Source organism: Perca flavescens, chromosome 6, assembly GCF_004354835.1.
Source record: "Perca flavescens isolate YP-PL-M2 chromosome 6, PFLA_1.0, whole genome shotgun sequence".
NCBI classification, from domain to species: domain Eukaryota; kingdom Metazoa; phylum Chordata; class Actinopteri; order Perciformes; family Percidae; genus Perca; species Perca flavescens.
Genome location: NC_041336.1, coordinates 26,560,424 through 26,582,561, shown reverse-complemented (window position 1 = coordinate 26,582,561; position 22,138 = coordinate 26,560,424). Strand labels below are relative to the sequence as shown.

Below are 22,138 nucleotides of genomic sequence, written 5' to 3'. Positions count from 1 at the left end.
GTAGAACTCTGTGTGTGTGTGTGTCTGTGTAGGCGTGTTTATGCATGTAAACACTGGCACTCAGCGGTGGGCCACTGTTTAATGTCTGGAGCCATTTCATCAGCTCTAATACAAAAACAGATTGCAGAAACATTGCATTGTTGTGTATGTGATTTTTTTATGTCTATGTATGTGGATAGATGCCACTGTTTTTTTATTTAACCTTTTAGACCGTCAGTCTCATTGAGACACAGGGTCTCATTCTAAAGAGAGACCTGGTCAGGACACAACAACAATATGACACAAAGATATAGACAGGACGTTCATACAAAGACAAAAGAGGACACAAATCATAAATATAAGTGCCAAAGTGGTAGTTTTAAAACTATATACAAGAGCAAATCCCCATAACCATCTCTCCAGAGTTCTTAAATGTAGTTTAAAATCCTCTAGAGGAATCATGCTGGACAGCTTCAGTTCCTGCTGTAGCGTGTTTCAGGTTGAGGTGGCAGAGTAGGAGAAGGCCTTTTTACCAAATTCCATACAGACTGAGGGGATGGAGAGAGTGACGAAGCCCTGGGAGCGTATGGCAGCAATGTTTACGTGACATGTAAATGGATAAATAAGGGGATAGTAGGCCAGACAGTGGCCTTATTCCAACTCCTGCTTTTAACAAGCAGTTCAAGTTACTCCACAGAAATGTCCCTCTGTTATCATGTTGCATGCATTACTCACTGGATGGTAATATGAGGGAAACCAAGGAAGTAAGTTAAGGAAAAGTACACTTTTAAATATAGCCTGTCATCCTTTAGCAGGCATCTGTCACATCATGGGAACAGACATTACTTTTATTTTCCTCTCTTAGGTTCAGTTACTAAGCATTTTTGCATCACTAATTCTAACAATAAATGTCCCCATTTTTTTCATCTCACTTAAGTCCACAAACCTTTTGCTGTCTGTGTGATAAGTCAGGTGCATAAAAATAACAGATTAAATTCAAAACACAGAGGTATCCTTTTCATGCAAATACCAAGGACGAACACTTGTTTTAGATCAGCAGGAGTATACAATAAAGGCCTAAAATGCCCAAATTCTTTTTCTTAAAAAACAAAAGCGTGTGTGTGTGTATGTCCTCACGTCTCATATTTTGTCATACGTACAAAGTAGCAATCATTTATCAGGAACATACACACACATCTATGAACTTCTAACATGTGAGGGCATACATATATTCTTTTCTTTTCCTATAAACCTGACTGTTAAATCCTGCTCACGTCAGTGTAAATGACAACTGTATCTTTCAGCAGATTCTGAACCTATACTCTAAATTGAAAATTGGAATTCACAACTATTTTATATAATAGTCCTCTTTTCATCTCACTTATCGCCCATTATTACCATGTATTGATAAACCTAAGCCCGACTCATGAAAGTTTTTACATTTGCATGACACAGACTACGTATCACAAGAGGTCTTGCAAATGAACCCTAATATCCACCACTGGAACTCCCAGGAACTATTTCCGAAACTGAAACCTTACCTGAGCTTCGACCAGAGGAAAAGAGTCTAAATTTAGTTTCTCTGACCTTAGTTCCTGTTGCCAAAACGTCTAATCTCTGGGGATAAAACTTTCAGATGGCCGAGGAAGTATTGACTGCAAAAAAAAAAAAAAAAAAAAACAGAACAAAAACAACTGCAAAAATAGTTTCAGCGTACTTGTGGTTATTATTGTCGCTACATTGGAAACTTTGGAGTTTTCACCCTGCTTTTCTCGATTCTGCATTTCTCTTTTGCATATTTTTATTACATCTGTGTAAACATTAGTGTTGTGCAACAAAGAACAACAAAATTAGTTTATCTTTAAAAAATGGTGTCTCAAACAGCGCTATGGTTTGTTATGCGTTATTGGACAAATTTGCCAAATCTTCATGGTTCCTTTGACGCAGTAGAAACTCAAGCAGGAATGCGTGTAAGGGACTATTAGTAAATAAATTGTGTTCCTGTAGCTGCTCAGTTCCTGCAACTATAGGTCTGAAAAGGGCTGTTATTTTAATGCACATCTAAAGCTGAAACGGGGCTTTTGAAGAATGAAGGCCCACAGTAAGTAAGTTGATAATGCAGAGAAATAGACAGTATCAACATTTGTTTTTATAGCTTTGGTGCTATCTCCTTTATTAAGTTCCCTCTGCTAAAAGGACCTATGTTTGTCTCCCCACACTGTATCTTCTTTGATTTTGTTGATTTATCTTGATTTAAAAACAAGCAGCACCTCTGAAATCAATCTTGGCCATTCTTGTGTTTGTTTCTGGGCCAAGCTCTTGTTTTTCATGAGGAAACTACACAACTAGAACAGATTCACACACACATCACACATCACACATACACCTACACACATGACTGTTTACCAAATGTATATGAATGCATGGAGCAAAGTGGGTAGAAGAGAGAGAGAGAAGGGGAGAGATTGAGAGAGGTGAATAGCAAAGGCAAGGGATGATAACAGAGGCTCAGCCGCGAGGCCTGTTATTCAGGTTAAAAAAAGTATAATGACAAAGTATTCCTAAATGCAGTATAATCTCACAGCTCTGTGTTTCTCTGTCTACTTACCTTTGGAGTACCCATCCGGGCCCAAGGCATTCCAAATAGCTCTCTTCTCAACCTTGAGCTCTGAATGTTTTTTCTCCGCTGAGAACACCTCTTCTCATTTTTCAGTTTACTGAGACGAAGAAGCATTTTTCTTGAAGTAGGCAAGGTAATTGCGTGGTTTATTTTACCATTCACAATGTGCGAATCAGTACGGGCATGATGTTCATAGAATTATAAGAATTTTTTTTTTTCTAAGCTGCACACAATAAGGATTTGACTTTCTTTGCAGTTTGAAATCATTGCCAGTTAAATAAGACCAGCTAATAGCCTCTTTTTTACATGCAGTCAATGATTCAAACAGGCCTTGGTGGACGTATTAAAGTAACAAGTGGAGGCAATGCATAAAAGTAGGTCGCTTATTCAATTTCAGGGTCAAGGGGTCTCTTTTTAAAAGTGAATCAAGACATGAACAGAAGACTGGTGTGACAGTGTATCACTGAGACAATTACAGTTTAGGGCTTTTATAATTTCAGTGTCTTAATGCCATTTAAATGCCTTTTTATTGGAACATACTGTTATGATAATTTGCTGTGCTTCAGTGGCTGCTATTCATCTTCTGTGGTTACCAGCTAGAAATATTTGTCTTATGAATAGTATCTAATTGATTTGTAGTTCTTTTCTCAGTGGATTACTGAATTTAACGTAAAACATAAGATAAGCGCCCCGTATACATTTTAATGCCTAAAGTCCAGATGCATTCAGGTGAAGTGGAAGTTTTCACTTCCTTTTCTAATTCTATGTATTACATTAATACACTATTACATTCCTTTCCTAACTGGGTAACATATAATACGTACATGTTCTAATTGTACATCTTTGGAATCTCTGCTTTTCCAAGAGGGCTGTATTTACTTTGATCCATGGTGATTCAATATGTATGAGACTATCTGACTACATAAGCCATCAAATGTCTTCTCCGAGTGTCCTGGTTCATGTCAGGATAATACTTTTTATCATGTTTGTTGATTCATGCTGTTGCTGAAACATTTCCCAGAAATAGAAGCCATTATTCACGCTTTCTTGCTTTCCAACACATTCTAAAGTTCTCAATACGTTAATACAGAACAAAGCCTTTTTTTCTTTCAGATAATCCGGGCCCCAATCCAGCCACTTCCTGCTATTTCAGAAGCCTGTAGGGTATTTGGAGGCTGCAGCCTATCAGGTTGAAGTTAGAGTTTTGGTGAACTTTTGTATAGGAGGTCACACTCAGCTAATCCTATTTGTAATCAAGGCTTTCTTCTTTCTCTGGTCTAGAAAAGGACCATGTTGTCTTTGGAGAAATCACAATCGCCCGGGGTCAAGCTGTGTGGAGTTATTTAGCGTATTAAATATGCCTGTTTGGTTTGTCGTTTGAACCACGCTCACCATGCTTTGATGATTAGCCCGTGGCTTTGTTTCCACGTCTGCTTTCGTCTAAGTGTGGTTGTAGGGGTTTTTAGAGATGGTGCGATAACGGCTGTTGTTTAGATGTTTGGATTAGGGGTGGTGGAGATATATGTAAGAGCTGAAGTGCTGTTTTCAGGTCCAATTGATATATGTTATGTTTTTGTTTAAGCCGCAGCATAACACACTCTATTTAAATCTTACCTTTGAAACTCTTAACCTAATGCATACAATTTCAATTTTTTCTGCTATTAAGATGATTAGTTCATCTCTATTTGTCCTTGTCTCCCTCCCCTCTGTCTGACTCACTCTGTAGCCCCTGCAGAGCCGTTGCTGTGCAAGTTTGCTGACGGAGGCCAGAAGAAGAGGCAGACCCAGGTCAAGTATCCCCAGAATGGCCGACCGTGGACACGGGACGGAGAGGTGAGGCTTAAAATTCTATTTAATCATCAAAAAAAGCTGAGCAGTACCCATCGTAAAAGATTCCCTTCAGCAGCAACAGCAGCTTTTTCTTATAACACACATGGAAAAGGCAAATTGTAACACAAGAACCATGTCTTTCAATCAGTTTGTTACAACAATACCCATTTTACCCTTTGCCACAGTAAAAGAAAGCAACACAGCATTCTTCCTCAGGCAGAATTATGCCGCAGCAGAAATTCTCAAAATCTACGATCGCCGCTCAATTCTCATAGTCAGAATGAGTACACCGTGTCACCTGAGGGGGTTTATAAGAGGAAATAGTAAAGTTAACGAAACCCAAAGTGGTGTTATTCTAACTTAGTCACACATATGAGTACAGTATATCCACAAACCTCTTTTAAACCTTTGCCTACTCAGCTTTCTAGCAAAAGCACAACAGTAATCCTATCATAATAGTCAGATAGGTGAGAGTGAAATACTGTTGGACACAGTACACCATATTTTTCTGCAGTATTTCACAGCTCAGTGTCGACAGCTGCTTCACAGAAAGCATACAACCTTAACTCTAAAGTGTGATTTATGGTTCTGCGGAGGCTCCACACAGAGCTTTCGCCGTAGCCTACGTAAGTGGCCTGAAGTTTATACTTGTGCGTTGGTGTGTGCTTCAATCTCTTAAAAGTGCCCATATTATGAAAAAAAACACTTTTTTCTGGGATTTGGGGTGTTATTTTGTGTCTCTGGTGCTTCCACACGCATACAAACTTGAAAAAAAAACATCAATGCTGTTTTGAGTGAGATACGGGTTTCTGAATGTCTTCTGCCTTCAGTCTCCGGGTGAGCTGTTCAAAACCGGCACGGCTTTCTACGTAGCCGAGACGAGGTGGCTAACCATAGCATGCTAGCTCGTTCTCAATGGCAAAACACTGCTACAACACACACTAGTCACCATAATCTACAAAAGAACTACTTACATGTCCCTGTTCTGCAGGTATTCCACGCAAAGTTGGAAGTGCGCTCTCATTTAGAAGAAGTCTCCCGGCTAATCCTGCCTTGTACTAACTGAAGTCGTAGAAACAAACAGCTAGCTGATGTGATCCTTACCTAGCTACTGCGTATGTGTGCCTCCCAACAAAGATGGAACAGAAGTGAGATGCCTCACTCTGTAGCTAAAACAGAGACCTGAACACACATGGTGAAAAGAGGAGCTGCAGCAATGTGCAGTACAACAAAAATATGGTGTTTTTTGAAAATTAAACCATGTAAACCTATTCTGGTACAACCTCAAAATACAATTATGAACCTGAAATGAACATAATATGGGCACTTTAAGTGAATGCATGTGTGTGTGCCAGGAGTGTGTGGTAGAGAGAGTGCGAGAGTGACGGGGATTAGCTTTGGAGCGAGTACAGACTCTAGCGGCATTGTGAGAGAAACAAAGTGTCTCCTCTGTGCTTTCTGACCACTGCTTTCTGGTGGGAAATCTGTAGCAGAAAAAGTTAACCCTCTCCTCATGTTGTTAATGGAGAAGGAGAACCAGGAAATAAGTAGGGGGGAAATGCAACTCTACCAAGCCACAGCCGAGTGATGTGCGTTGCTGCGACGTGTAGTTACGTTTTTCGAGAGGTGCACATCAGGCTACGGCGAAGGGTCCCTGTCTCCACGTACCTACGTATGTACCTACGTACGTAGCTACGGCGTAGATTTAACACAGAAGCATAAATCACACTTAAAAGGTCGCCATTTAAATAAACTTTAAATATATGGCTGATGTTCCCTTTCACATCAGTTTCTTTTTCACAGTGTATAACCAAGTTTTAATAACTTGACAGGCCCCCTACTGTGTCATTATCAGCTTTCATTTCCAATAACACTCTGTAGGCCGATTTAGAGATGCTGCTGACAGTATGAAAGCTTGCATGTATAAAGGTTGTTAAATTTAACATACAAGTTTCTGCAAGACCCCAATGCCAAGTTGTTTTTCCCTTTGTTGAAACTCCCACCTCCAGTCTGTCATCTACAGAAGAAATGAAACCTTGTGCAGCGGATTGAAAGCAGATTGACTGTTGCACAATGTAGGGAGTTCAGAAGTTGTTAGTGTCGATACCAAAGCTTTAATCTACAGAACAAGGGAAAGTGAATAATAATGTCGCCACCCACACACCGAGTGCAATTTTTAACAGTTTCCCAACATTCGCATAACATGGAGATTGGGAAAGAGCACGGAGCGGTGAAGTGAAATGAAATAGAACCAGGCTGAAACAACTGTGGGCTGAAACAAGAACCACCACAACAAAAACAGGATGCCACAGTATGTCCATTACACTCATGTGTGTAACAGGCACCCATTGCATATTTTGTTTTTGTAAAAGCAAAGACAAATCACATTAGGGCTTAGGTAACATTAGAGGCCCCGGTGTTAGTCATTGTTTAGTTTTTTTCTATCATGTTGTGAACATTTGTGAAGTGTCAGCTGGACTTGAAATAAATGATCAGTGCTTTCAGTGGGATTCCTCACACATTTGTCAGTGGCCCAAGTCCTGACAAGCCCCACTTGGCCTTGCTAAAGGGAGGCATCTCTTCTGAGGTTTATGCATTTGTCTGAGCCAAGTCTCCGGGTCCAGGCAGACTAATAGAGGCATCTGGCTGTGGAGGTGCTTTGAGGGGCCTCACTGCGGCCTCACACTCAGTCAGCCTACCCTAATCTCCCAATACCTCTCACTGCTAAATGAGTCTGGCCTTGGGACTGTGACATGAGCACATATTACACACACAATCACTCACACATATAAAAAAAGACACGCAGAAACCTGAGAACAAATGACACATCCTGTCTCTTTGTGATTGTTTTGTCTTTTTTAACTACAAACATGTTGTGTGTCCTTGTGGCCATTTTGTGTCTCTCTGTAGTCATTTTGTGTCCTTCGTAGTCATTGTGTGTCTCTTCGTAGTCATTTTGTGTCTCTTTGTAGTTGTTTTGTGTCTCTTAATAGTCATTTTGTGTCTCTCTGTAGTCATTTTGTGTCTCTTCATAGTAATTTTGTGTCTCTCTGTAGTCATTTTGTGTTTCTTTGTAGTTGTTTTGTGTCTCTCTGTAGTCATTTTGTGTCTCTTCATAGTCATTTTGTGTCTCTCTGTAGTCATTATACAGTATGTCTCTTTGTAGTTGTTTTGTGTTTCTTTGTATTTGTTTTGCATCTCTTTGTAGAACAGATGTTTGAAGAGATGTTAACAGTAACTTTAAACAGATGCTTTGGTTCCAGGGGCCCCCTGACCCTTTGGGCCCCTGGGCCTGTTCCAGGAAGGTCCATTAGGTAATCCATCAATGAGGATTCATTGTGAATGCTCACTCAGGGAGATAGATGATGATGAGATTATGCAGCAGTGAGGATTGTTGTCTTTGCTGTCAGATGAAGGAAACTTCTGAGACTGTTCAACAAGACAAATCAAAAGAACCAGCAGCAAATACAAATTCAGCTTTCAGCTTTAAATCAGATGTAAAAGAGCTGCTATGAAAATGAATCCTGGGCTTTGGAATACATATGTTCTGCTATTTGATGTCATCAATGTTTGGCAGTCCTTTATATTGCTTGTGCAGTCTATATTCCCCCAGTCCTGGCTAGAAACAGTGTTTGGGGGAAAGAACAAACATTGCAGCAAAGTTCAGAATCAGGGCACACTCCAGTCCAAATGACTTGTGTAAGGCTGCAGATAGCAGGAGAGCAAAAGTTTAGACTAAAAACACCATTGTTGCTTTAAGTCTATTCCAACATTGCCAAGAGGCAGTCAAGTGGATGAGGATCATTTTCAAAGCTCAGCAGCGAGAAGTACAGTCTCTTTCATTGGCACATGATAGAGGAAGTGAGACAGATAGAAAACAATCAGAGTCACAGACGTGTCACTTAATGATAAACACTTGACTTAATAGGGACAACATTTAAAGGAACACGCCGACTTATTGGGACTTTAGCTTATTCAGCGTATCCCCCAGAGTTAGATAATTCCATACATACCCTTCTCATCGTGTCGTGCCGTGCGTGTCGTAACTCTGTCTGACGCACCCAGCGCTAGCCTAGCTTAGCACAGATCCTGGAGGTAACCGGCTTCATCTGGCTTACTGCTCCCACAACCCAGTCTCATGGCAGTACGTGAAATGGTCACGTTATTTTAATCAATTGATATGTGTTCATGGGGACTTTTTGGTCGTTTGTTTTGTGGTGGCCAGGACAAAAATGTAAACTAATGTATTTAAATCGGAAGCATATGTCGTGGTCACAGCACGTCTACGGTAGCGAGTAGTATTAAATGCCGAAAATCTGCGTAAGGAGGTTGGTTGGGGTGGTGGATGGGTCAAACAATTCCGGACTTTCACCCAGGAGGCCGGGGATCGCGTCCCGTGTGTGGCGTTTTGTTTCCCCGTTAACTGTCCCGTTATTGTCGTGTGTTCCCTGCGGCCGTCTCCCGGCGTGTGAGGCGTCCTCCCCCGTGGCCATTTCCCGGCGTGTGAGGCGTCCTTTCCCCTTTGTTTTTTTCCTAAACCCAACCTCCGCCATCCCGTTATTGTCGCGCGTCCCCTGGGGTGTGGCGTTTGCTTTCTCCGTTAATCTTCGTATAGACCATTTCGAGCTGGCCACCACCAAACAAATGACAAAAACGTCCATGTGAACACGTATCAATAGATTAAAAATAACGTGACCATTACACGAACTGCCATGAGACCGTGTTGGCTTGTTGGCTCACAATGAGTGACAAAATGACGCCAACATTTTCCTATTTACATGTTGTGATTTGTATAGTCACAGTGTGTACAAATAACAAGGTCACATGAGACACAGCCATCTTATAACCGTATACATACTGGGAACTATATTCTTAGAAGGCAAAGCACTGCTACTTCTGCTACTTGGGCGGAGTGATTTGCCCGCAGCACCTGAGAAGCCCCGTTGTGAGGAGCAGAGAACCCTAATCACATACCCTAATCAGTAGGGATGGGCTTTCGATTAAATTTTCTTCGTCGATCTTTGGGAGAATTAACCATCAACTATCGATTAATCATTAATATTTTTATAATAAAATTCATTATTTATTTAACTTTTTATAAATTAAAAATGCAATGAAAATACAAAAACACAGCGTGTTTTTCCTTGATGAGATCTTAATTACAAGAAGAACAATTTGTGGCAGTTAAACTGGAGGTTATAGATATAGATTATAGATATAGATTATAGATGCGCTGCGGTGCGGCGCTTTAAAGCAGCAGAACAGCTGCGAGCCGGCGTTCTTAAACAGAATGTAACTCAAAACTATCCAAGGCACGGGACAAAGCCTGATAAAAAATAACCAGTAAGCTAACTCAGATACAACTTCTGCACCAGTCTACTGATGTGTGTTGAGAAAGATAAGCATGTCGACATGATCTGGGGTGAGACGTGACCGCTACCTGGTGACTGTCAGTCCAGCCGCCCAAAACAGCCGCGTTGCCGGGATGCACAGGTACCTCCGCGCTAACTTGGCCAGCCCGGGGAACCTTATTCCGTTCTTCGTAGTGAGTTTCTACCAGTCTGGTGATGGTACGTTGTGACGAAATGTGATATGCTGGTTCCAATATCCATCTCAATGAACTTGCCGGTCCCTTGGGTAATTTTCTCTGCTCGTTGTGCATTGCAGCTCCTCCATGCTAACGCCGAGCTTATGCTAGGTTGAGACTGAGAGCAGGGTGCACCGCGACCGCAACATAAACAAGCTCAGATACACTTTGTTTAGTGGTAGGCTACACCATATGAGTCGTGGCCGTGTTGTACTTACACGGCATCTCAGTGTTTGCAGTGAACTAAGTCATTTAAAAAAAAAAAAATGTCGGTACACGATCCATGCTGCCTGCACGATCCGTTCTGCACATGCACAAAATGTTCGCGCATGCGCTGTTGTACGAGGATTTACGACACTGCACGATCTGTTCCACGCTTCCGGTCGACAGCCTCCACAGGCAAGCTAACGTTAGTTTAGCTAACAGCTAATTCGGCTAACCGCTAGCTGAGACATCATGTAATAACTTTAAAGACCCTCAAAATAAAACTTGAAAATAAACATTAACATATATAACAGCTGTTACGTCAGTTCTAATTTACTTGTGCTCATTTAAAATACAATCACTCAATATTTGTCTTTATTGTTATTACTGTAAAGTCTTAATTTAGCTGTAGCCTGCCTTTCCCATTAAGTTTGACTTAACGTTATTTTAGACTGAATCTAGCGGTCAGCTAGCGGTTAGCCGAATTAGCTGTTAGCTAAACTAGTGTTAGCTTCCCGGTGGAGGCTAGCCATAGGCTAGCGTGGAACAGATCGTGCAGGTTGTATCCTCGGTAAAACAGTATTATCTTGTGCATGCGCAAGACGGATCGTGCAGGCAGAACGGAGCGTGTACCGACAGTCCCACACCACAGTTCACCGTGTCCACTTCATGATTCTTCTTCTTTTGAAATCAAAACGGAAACTTGCAGCCAGGTAACTGAGTATGGAATCAAATATTACCCCTGAGTGGTAAAATGTTTAATTGCTGCCACACTGTGAAATTAATTTAATTGCTTCAAGACTCACACTACGCAATGCAACCAGTATTAGTTTAATCGACAACAAATTAACGTCATCGACGAAATTCTTAATAATCAATTATCGATTGTCGATTAATCATGCCCATCCCTACTAATCAGACAGAGTTACGACATGCACGGAGATGAGAAGGGTATGTATAGACTTATGGACCCAATAAGTCGGCGTGTTCCTTTAATGGAGAGGAGGAAGGTCACACTCTTGTAGTTTTTTCTGATACTGATTTAATGCAGAGAAACCTTTTCCTTTTTGGGTATACTGAGTAGTGTAGTGATAAGTAAGCCCTGGAACTGGTGGAGATTGCTATATAAGATAATTACAGTATGGTGTCCGCTCGTTGTTCCAGCATTTCTTGCAGTTGGGGTGTGACAATGTATTGTGGATTGATTTTTTTGAGTTACAAAATGGAGACATGCAGTTGCATAGAAGGTGCTGTTGTTTTTTTTAGCAAGCTGCAGTCATTGAAATTAAGTTTGGGCTTTACTGATCATGTTGGCCACTGTCACTGACTGTTCGGTACCTTCTTCCCAACCTCAACAGGGAGAAAAGGCTATTATCTGGGTGGCATGTAATGGCTTAATAGCAATAAATGAGAAATCTTCTGCTCTAATGTGTTACTTTTAGTCAAACTTAGTTTAAAATACTATGGTGCATTGAATCAGTAGCGTATTGTTACATCCCTATTATGCAGTAGCAGGTCCACAGGCTCACACCAATTCATGCAGCATTATTTTATTGAACATGAGTGCTTTTAACTGGCTCATTTGAGATTCTTTCGGACATTATCAATTGTTCTTTATTTAGCAGGTCTTGTATCACTTGTTTAAATCATTAAATTTTAAATCAAAGCTTTTATGTTCATTGTTTGTTTTACATCAAAAATAATTCTACTTTCCCTCTATATGGTGTCAAATAAGTGTTTACACATCAATATCTTAATGAGAGAGTAAACACAAAAGGCATATGAAATATTTATATGTTTCTCTCTTTATCTCTTTCGCCAGAGTGGTATGGCGTTGACGTATGATCCCACAGCGATGCAGAATGGGTACGTAGAGTTTTTTTCCCCAGGTTTTCAACTTCTACAACTTTAGATGTCTGCAAACTTTCACATTCTGTGCCAAATATTTGTATAGCACCAGTTTATGAGCCTTTGTAAACCTTACACCCTCCCACAGCGGCAAAGCTGCAAAGATGAACACACACATCAGCCCTAATATGCACAAGATCTCAAACATGCACACATATTCAAACAGATACAGGACACACGGGTCATTAACACACGCACATACACACACACACACTCTCTTTCTCTTACCTAGTTGCGTGCTCTTGCCCTCATTCTCACATCTGACTGATGCAGATGGAGTATTTATTAATGCACCTCTGCATACAAGCTGTCAGACATGTAGGTTTTGATTGCAGACGGGGAAGTTGGGCGGTGTTGCAGTGCCACTGTAAGACTTTCGTCAGCTCAGGCTATCTGCAGTGCTCTCAGGCTTAATGCAGAGAGCCGAGTGTCTGCCTGTTTCAGGGGGAAATTGGAGATCGCTGCTGTCTGCTAGGAATGCTGTTGGTGATGCGATCCCAGGAGACACAGCCCTCCAGCTCTTTGTTTCTCTTCTCCTCCTTCTTGTCAGCCCAGTCCCACTTTGCATCCCTACTTTCCCTCTTTTCTCCTCTTTTTTTACTGTTGTCCTGTTGTGCTCAACACATTGTACTTCCCTTTACCTTCTTCACGTCACCTTTAAACCAGCCCTCTTGTGCTTCTCTGACCACCTCCTACATTTTCTTTAAACTGTTTTCGACTCTTGCCTCTCTTCCCCTTTCTCCTACATGTTATTTTGTGTAGTCTCTTTCTTCTCATAAATCCTACTCTGCATTTCCAAGCAGGTGATTTACTTTCGCTCTTCTCAGGTGTCTTTGTGTATGTGTGCCTGCACGTGCATGTGTAAATGCATGTTCACACGTGAGCACCTGTGCGTTTGCGGTGCTTAAACCCTCCCCGACCTCTCTCCCGCAGTCATCCGAGCTCCTTCCGGCGAAGCACTAGATGACTGTGAAATGCTAATCCAGCTAATTAGAGAGGCGAAAAAGCAGAGAGGGAAGGGGGTTGAATAAAAAGGGATGGCCAGGCGGGGTCAAGAGGAGGGCAAAGGCAAAAGTAAAGTCAGCCCAAGGAGAGGGGAAGGGTACGAATCAATTACAGGTTTGTGAGTCTTTCCAAGCTTGAGGACGGCTAGTTTCTAGGGTCTGATGCCAATCTGATGTTATTGGAAACATGTGTCGCAACCAACCAGACTGCTTTGGCATATAGCTTGTCCTCTCTTTTATCAGGGAGACACAAAATTCACTTTCTCTGGCTCTCTTTTTCTCAATCTCTCTCCTCCATCTGGTCTGTTTGCTGTCCTTTTGTTTCTCCATCCTTCTGTCTAGTTCTCCCTGCCTCTGTTCTTAACTCTCTTATTCTGCCTCTCTGTCTTCCATTTCCTCTGTGTCTCCTGCCCACACACATTGCACATACACATGTATATTTTAGCATGCTCCCCCACATTTCTCCACTGAAAAGTCACTGAGGCCAGCTTTAAATCATTGGCTAATTTTTCAGGGCAAACTCCTGACAGTGCGGCTAGGTCACACCAGGGACTCACAGAGAGGTTTTAAATTCAATCCTGTAGTGATGTTCTATTCGCAATTACATGTTTTAGTGTATTGTTTAAACAGCCGTGCTGGAGTCCCTATGGACAGCGTTTTGCTCAGAGCTAATAGCCTCCATCAATAACCTTGCATCTGTCCTCTACCTACTATTTCTCTCTCTCAATACACATCACTCTAATGAAAAATACAATAAACACAATCAGAGACCCATATTGAATAACCCGGCTCCGTTCTCTCATTTGTATTCATCAGTGACAGTAATACAGTATCTCTAATGCAAGTCATACATTCACTGTGCAGTCACAAAGATGGATCGGCACTCCTACATGATCAGCAGAAGAGTTTTGTTCTTCTTGTCGCTGATCACCACTTTGACAAACGTTCCAGAAATGTTCCAGTTATTTCTCCAATGTTGAACCATCCTCTATTTATCTGTTCAACTTCAATTTCAGGTGGTGTATAAGGTTGAAAAATATTAATAAATGCGTACAGTGCGAACATGAGACTATACTTAAAAACTCAATGAAACCATTAATTAAGCCAGAGTTGAAGTAAATTTCAAGAAAATCTATGTCAGTGTAAGCTGAGCCTGTGTCAACACACCGTAGATAGAACACACAATCAACCTGTGTATGAACCAGAGCTGAACAGAGAAAATATATGGTGCAAATAATTCATGTGATTTCTCTTTCTGGTGCCAAGGAAGTGAACCATGGTGCATTTTGGAAAAGTAGAGAGTAACCATTGTAGCTATACTCTTCATGTACTACTACTTAGGCTTCAACACACCAAGTAGAGCGTATAAATCCAACAGGGAGGCTGGATGTCCGTGTGAAGCAGAATCACGCTCTGGAGCTTATCGCAGGCAGTTGGAAACCAGCTGCAGCCATGAGGCCAGGACTGCAATAGTTTAAAAATACCTGAGGGTTTGCATCTAGCAGCTGAGTTCAACACCGCTCGTGCCATCACTCACCGAACAAATGTAATGTTAAAACAGAAGCAGGTGACCACCTCGGCATCCCATTTCACCCTTGAAATAAAGTGTGTGCTGGTGTCCCAGTGAAGTAGCACCAATCCATCTGTGTTTTCCTGTCTCTGGCTGGTTGCTGAGCCTGGCTGTCAGCTAAGTTGTAAGAATAGAGTAGATATTGTATATTCTATTATGTGTGATACGGCTCTTTATGAAATATGGCAAATGAATATTGTGACATTTGGCAGAAGTAGTTTGAAGTAACCCTTAAAAGTAAACCAACAGTATGTTTGATCTTTCAGTACTTTTCTCCCCCAATTAAGCAAAACACTTTTGTACCTTTTTATACAATTGTGGCTATGTTATAGACACAGTATATAGGGGAGGGCTTCTATCTGTCTCTGCCTCTCTCTTTCTCCCCTCCCTTGCTCCGTTATTCAGTCAACAGACACGTTGGGATCGATTGGGCACAGCAACACGGCCTGGCGGATGAAACATGTCCTCTCTAGGTACACAATGATAAATAAAGCACTGCGAGGGACGGCATTCTGCCGCTGCAGGGTTGAGGAGGTGAAATGAAAAAAAAAGACATGGAGCAAAATCAGAAGGGCAAACAAAGGTATAGGGAGAGAAATAAACCAATGCAAATTTATTTTTCTCCTATGTAGAATATGCATAGGTCAGAACATAAAGGGCAATATTGAAATATTTCATCCACTTACACGTTAAGGTGATAATTCATTATTATGTATAGCAGTGGAGCAGACTGCTTTGTAACATGATGTGCACTCCGGTGCAGTGTCAAGTCTCATTCAAAGACGTATTTGATGGTGTGGCACGGAGTGGAGTGGAGCTGCAATATTTATTGTTTCCATGACAGCCTTGATGATGTCTGATCCATTTTGTCAGTGGTGTCTTGAAGTTCCCTGGGTGGTTAAAAACAAAGAGTACAAAAGGCACATTTTCACCTTTGCATGTGGCTACACCTGGAGAGCTAAAACTGTTTGTGCAGAGAAGCCTCTTGACTGATGTTGCATTTTTGTTAAAGGTCCCATGACATTGTGCTCTTTGGATGCTTTTATATAGACCTTAGTGGTCCCCTAATATTGTATCTGAAGTCTCTTTCCCGAAATTCAGCCTTGGTGCAGAATTACAGCCACTACAGCCAGTCCCACAATGAGCTTTCCTTTGTATGTGCCATTTCTGTGTCTGTAGCTATTGAGGAGGAGGGGAGGGGAGGGGAGGGGGGGGGGGCAAACTGCGACTTTGCTCGTTTGAAAGCCATAATCTCTCTCTCTCTCATGGGTGGAGGTAACCTTGCTCATAAGGAGCAGATTCCAGATCAGTCCATCTGAGCTTTCATTTTCTCAAAGGCAGAGCAGGATACCCAGGGCTCGGTTTACACCTATCACCATTTCTAGCCACTGGGGGACCATAGGCAGGCTGGGGGAACTCATATTAATGTTAAATTAAATTTTCATGCCATGGGACCTTTAACATTGTACGGTCTTTTAACATGTTCTTGCTTTAGGTTTACCCCGCTTCTAGGTTTGGCGATATTAATGATGTCAAAATTAAACCTTTTCTTGCTTCCTTCTATAGGTTCTACTCTTCTCCATACAGCATCTCCACCAATCGGATGATTGCACAGACGTCAATCACACCCTTCATCGCTGCCTCTCCCGTCTCCACATATCAGGTGTGTAGACCCTCTCTGAAGTTTGCTGGGTTACACCAAGCTTTGAAATCCTGTAAAGGCTCTAGCAATTGACATGGGCACAGTTGTGTTTTTAGATTAATAACTTTATTTCTGAAATTTTGATTTCATTATGTTGCTTTCTTTCCAAATTCAGGTTACTTTGGTAGACTGTTTTGTCTTGTCCTAGCCACTACTGCAAAGCACCTAAGTACAAGCTTCAGGCATGTCATTTTGACTTTGCTATAGCTCTCTGGCCAGCCAACAGATTTAACAAAGCAAGTAATTAAAGTCAGACATATCTTCAATATACTGTAGCATCCCACTGGCATATAATGCAACCTGATAGCAATAGCGAAGTGAAGTTCTGTAGAGATACATGGGAGCGGAGCTTTGGTTTACTAGTTGTAAATATGTGGTTGTAAAGGATAAGTGATATTCTATATTTTTTCCAATTGTCAACAAATCCCATGAAAAGACCAAAACCACTAGCACACCAAATGTGTATTAATCCGCAGCTCAAAACAGTCCCAACGAAATGCATATCATATTTTCTCCTATTTAACTGTTAAGTGTTGCTTTTTAAGAAAATTACTCAACCTTTTTAGAAAATGAAATAGATATTTGTGACCTGTATTTAAAGATGTCTGTCTTCTGTAGGAATGAATGGGGCTTCATGCTGAATGAACACACAGAGAAGTCTGAAAGTATGGAGAGACAGACTAACATATTGTTGGTTTTGGTCTTTTCATGGGATTTGCTGGCACAAAGAAAAATATAGAATAAGAGCCGCCTCAGCTTCAAAATTCATTTAAAATTTGTTGAATTACTAACTTTTTTCACTGTGTGTCCTGTGTGTAGTCCCTGGACAGGTCAAACAAGTAGAGCTTGTCTTTTCTCAGGAGAGACTTAAACACATAACTTGACAATTCTTAGTCTAGCAAGGATAAAACACAGGCTTATATTTCAGCACTCCTCCCATCAATCTTTCATTCTTCGGCACAAATCCTCCTTTTGTCTCTCTCTTTCTCTCTGTTCCCATGTGTCACATCCTCTCTTCCACACGCACAAACCATACCAATTCATGTCAAAGCTGGGTGCCGATGTAGCTGCGGTTCTATGAGAGATTGACTCAGTACTTGATCCTCGGTTTGTAAGACACGTAGACTTTAAAACAAACACCAGTTCTTCCCCACAGGCTTTCTCTAGCACGAAACGCTGCTGTAAACGAGAATGACAAATGCAAAGACAAACACACCTGTGCAGTGCAGAATTACACACAGAGACAGTCACATAATGCTTTTTGAGGAAATCACAAGAAGGAATTGACCTACCTTACATTACGTTAACTCCCCATAGACAGACACAGATAAGCGAACATACACATGCAATTACTATACACAAGCATGCCCTGTTTTACATGTGACAAAGCGGTCTTCTGGGACTTGTTCCTCCTGATGTTAGGGTTGGGCAGTAGGAGATGAAAGTGGTGATTTGTGGCCAAGACAGGCTTTGATGATGAAACCTCCAATGTGAAGCAGTAATTATTAGACTGTATTGCTCTATGTGGTCTTCATATCCTCTTATAATTACAACATGACATACTGTATAGTGGACCCTCAGTTACTGCTGTAATATTCTTTAAGATGCCCTGCCGCAGGGACTGAGGATCTGAAATGGGTTTGTAAAGACTTGAGCTAATGATTAATTTTCTCTCTTCTCCTCGTCGGTTTTCTCATTTCCCCCCCCTTCCTGTCATTCTGTCGTCCAATTGTCCTTTATGTTCTCTCTTCCTCAATTCTTTGTCCACTTGTAACAATCTTCTTTTTGATCTTCCCTTTCGTCTCATCTCTTCCTGACCTCCCTTTTGCATCCACCTACTCATGCCCATCCCCCTCCTTCTTTAATTACTTTATTTTTACTTCCTTTCTACTCTCCATCTTTCTTCTTTCCATTTCCTTCGTCATGTCTGCTCTTAATGTCATCACCTCTACCTTTGCTGCATCTTCTCATCTCCTCTCTTCGCCCCTCCCCTCCTACTTCCTTCTCCACAGGTTCAGAGTACATCTTGGATGCCACATCAACAGTATGTTATGCAACCTACAGTAAGTTTTTTTAACCAGCCTCTCCTTTCATTTTTGGGTTATATGTTTCTAATAGAGTCATTTTCTACTTTTTTCATTACTTTTCATGCCTCTTTTTTTCCATTGCTGCTTGTCATCAGTGTGTCAACGGGTCTCAGCAATTAGGCCTTATGGGCTTCTTAGTCTGCCAATCTGAAAACATTCAAGATTCGGAGCAATGCACATTTAAAAAAAGCTTGATAAGTAATGTGAATGTCTGTCATATTGGCTGCCACTGGATCTATGAAACAAATCTAAGAAACCATATTCTTGTTTGTGCTATAATGCTCACTACAGTATAATTGCTTTGTAAACGTTTTAATGTCACTAATTACATTGATAAAGAGACTTCTGGATATTATTCAGGATGTCACTGTAGACAAGCAGTTGTTCCTTTGACTTGGATCCATCTAGCTGCAAGATGTCAACATCTCTTTACTCCATGATGTTCTAATGTTCAAATACATTACTTAATTACAAAAATTAATTTTATTTAAATTTTTTCATTTAAAACTCGTATGTCAGTGCAAATGATGGAGCAAGTCCCTGAATAATTGCAATAAGCCAAATAATAAAAGAAAAATGACAGCATGTGAGAGCCAAACCCAGGCCAAAAAAACCCGTACGCCCTGCATGTGAGTCTTACCGTGCTGAATCAGCCTCTGAATAACCTCCTCACAGCAGCTCGCAGAGCTCAGCGGAGCAGAGGCTGGAATACATTAAAAAAGGTTGTCCCCTGCTGGTTTGAAATGAAACTACAGGTACAAAGCATTACTACGAAGCAGTGGTGGAAGAAGTAGTCACATCATTTACTTAAGTACAAGTAACGATCCACACAGTTCTGTCAATCAACTAAGTGTTTAATCGTCTAATCATTTCAGCTGGACTTGTAGGCCGTTATATTGGTGGGTAGTTTCATTTATAATTAAACATATAAACTACATTTGTGTTGTGTGCAAATATCTTAATATGTAAAGTAACTAGTAACTAAAGCTATATTTCCCTTTGAAATGTAATGGAGTAGAAGTAGAAAGTGGCATGAAAAGAAAAGACTCAAGTAAAGTACAAGTACCTCAAATTTGTACTTAAGTACAGTACTTGAGTAAATTTACTTAGTTACATTTTCCCACCGCTACTAAGTGTAGTGGTAAACATTATACTAATATAAACTCAGTTTTAATATGTAACTACTGATCATATGTACTGTAATACACACCCACACATATATTTACACATCAAGTCATGTATATTCCCTGTGAGTGTATGGGTGTACAGTCAGTACAGTATCACCGCAAATTTACACTCCCTTACAGATTCTCCTTTAGCCATGGACTGTATACAGCTGTAGTAGCTTAGAGCCTCCGCAGGCTTCGCCTCAGCTGACGTCCTGTCTGTCTGGCATACATTATCTACCCTAACATACTGTATAACGTCTCTACACCTCTGTCCAGATGCGGGACAGAGTCCTCCCTTTAATTGTCGGGAGAAGTGAGGTACGTTGTTACTGCATGCCTGGCAGGTGAAAGATCTCAGCAGTTCAAACTCCCTTACTGGTTGATTATTATCGACAGGTTTAAGGGATAAGAAAATGATTCATTTCGGGAACACACAATAACCTTGAAAGTGCTTCAGATGAACAATAAACCTTAATCACCTCTTCAACATTTAATCATCAGCAGATCACAGTTCCACTGGTTCTGCTCGGCTACAGTGTACTTTGGTAATTTTATATTAAAGGTGCTCTAAGCGATGGGTGACGGCACTTCTTGTTGACGTTCAAAGTATTTTCAAACAAAACGAGGCTAGCTCGCCCCACCCTCCTCCTCATCCCATTCCCTCTCCCTCCCTTCCATGCTTCCGCGCACTAACCCCTCAAACCCTTCTTGTCGGTTATTGGCTGGAGCACTGTTTGTTATGTTTCGTGGGGGCAGGTTGGCGCAGTTTGTTTTTGGTGGCGTTTGTGGAGCCTGGGCTGTCTACAGAGGCCGCGTTTTTTTACAGTGTGTTCAGGGGACCGGCAGCGAGTAGATAGTGAGGAGATATTTGCTGTATGACAAAAAATGTTGTAGCCTAAAACACGCATGACATCGTTTAGAGCACCTTCAACTCCCAAGAAAAAAATGTTAAACTAGCCTGTAAAACATGCATTTCATTTTTATATTCAGGTGTTTTGAATACACTCCTGTCCTGGAAAGGGTTCATATGAAGGGGAAAGGAATACAATTCATTATAGTTTAAAAAGTATTTTTATAGGTCAGAAAGTGAGGGAGTCAATTATAAGACAATTGCACAATCCAATGAGGATTTCAGTCATCATGGCCCGTGATGACACTGTCTGCTCCAGGTTTGTGTAAAGGAGAAATAGGATTTACAGTACAGCAGGCACCTTTCCGATATTTTCTAGAAAATAAAGTTGGCTTCACATACAAAGAGACAAAGAGTCAAAACAGATTTTATCATCCAGATTTTTATCTGACCACAAGTGTTAGTAAGTTGTTTTCTTGCAAACATCTGCAGACAGTTTTATTCCTGCAAAATGCAGTTATGCTCCATTGAAATTGTCAGCTGTAGGGGGGTGGAAGATAGAGGCAGCGCAGCACAGATATGGTATATCAGCCATGCACTGAGGAATTCCAGCTAATACTGTCAAAATACAATACTGTATTTAAATTAGTTCCAAATTCTGTTGTCCCCCTCTCTATAGTTCTGTTATCCTATCGGTCTTCCTCTGTGTCTGTCTGCCAACTCCTGAAAACATTCTGTTGTCATGTCTGATTAAAATTATGTCCGTGAGAGAGCATAATACCCTTCTGAAAATGTGTTTTCAAACAAATGTCTTGTCTAATTATTTGGCAGGCCCCTTGATATGACTGCGTAAGACTTGGGAGAAGACGGAGAGAGATAGAAGAGAAGAAGGGAGAGGCAGGCGCAGGGGGAGGAAAGGAAAGAAGGGATTACAAAGAAATCGAGAACAATGAAAAGAAAACAACGGCTGCAAAAGCATGTCTGGGCTGTGTGCGCCTCTTCCCCAGCGTTGTCTCTGCATAGTCAAAATCCCTGTTAGACAACAAAGGCGAAGGCTAGTCATTGTATTTCCTGGATACAGAAGAAGCTCAGCAAATTAAAGCTGCATCAGGGAGGGAGACTGAGAGAGACACAGCGGCTTAATTCTGTTCCTATGGCAGCAGAGGCATCCTCACTGCTGTGCCTCGCTTAATGACCGGTAACTTTCAACAATAGTGTGCGCTCATTGACACATTTAGGTTGATGCATGCAAGCACGCCTCTTCTCATCACTCAGTCAACAGTCCATCATACAGTTATAGTTTTTGGGAGGGTTGCCATGTGTATCACTGACAATTGCACATGGTTTCACAGATTCACACTGTAGTTACACGGTTAATAAAGAAATGAATAACTCTAATGAAAAGGTTAGAATGAGAGAAATAAAAATAAAAACAGTGCACGTTCCCCAGGTATAAAGAAGGTGCACATACACGCACTCACACAATTGACACACACAGCATAGGTTTATTCAGATACACACACCTATTCACACAGCGGTGCCTTAAGGACTGTGTTTCCGAGCCTTGGTGGAATGCCCAGATTACTTGAACTCGCTGTCTTTACATCTTAATTAGTGAGAGGATGTCT

At 41.2% G+C, this 22,138-nt stretch overlaps 1 protein-coding gene across 11 annotated transcripts in view; it reads left to right on the top strand.

Moving 5' to 3' along the window:
• LOC114557091 (RNA-binding motif, single-stranded-interacting protein 3) overlaps nt 1-22,138 on the top strand; it is a 209,249-nt gene that overhangs the window by 181,988 nt on the left and 5,123 nt on the right. For all 11 annotated transcript variants that reach the window (XM_028580374.1, XM_028580373.1, XM_028580372.1 and 8 more), the window contains 4 exons: nt 4,326-4,432; nt 12,043-12,086; nt 16,269-16,365; nt 18,417-18,467. In XM_028580374.1, coding sequence (XP_028436175.1) covers nt 4,326-4,432; nt 12,043-12,086; nt 16,269-16,365; nt 18,417-18,467 — 299 coding nt within the window. The remainder of the gene's footprint in view (nt 1-4,325; nt 4,433-12,042; nt 12,087-16,268; nt 16,366-18,416; nt 18,468-22,138) is intronic.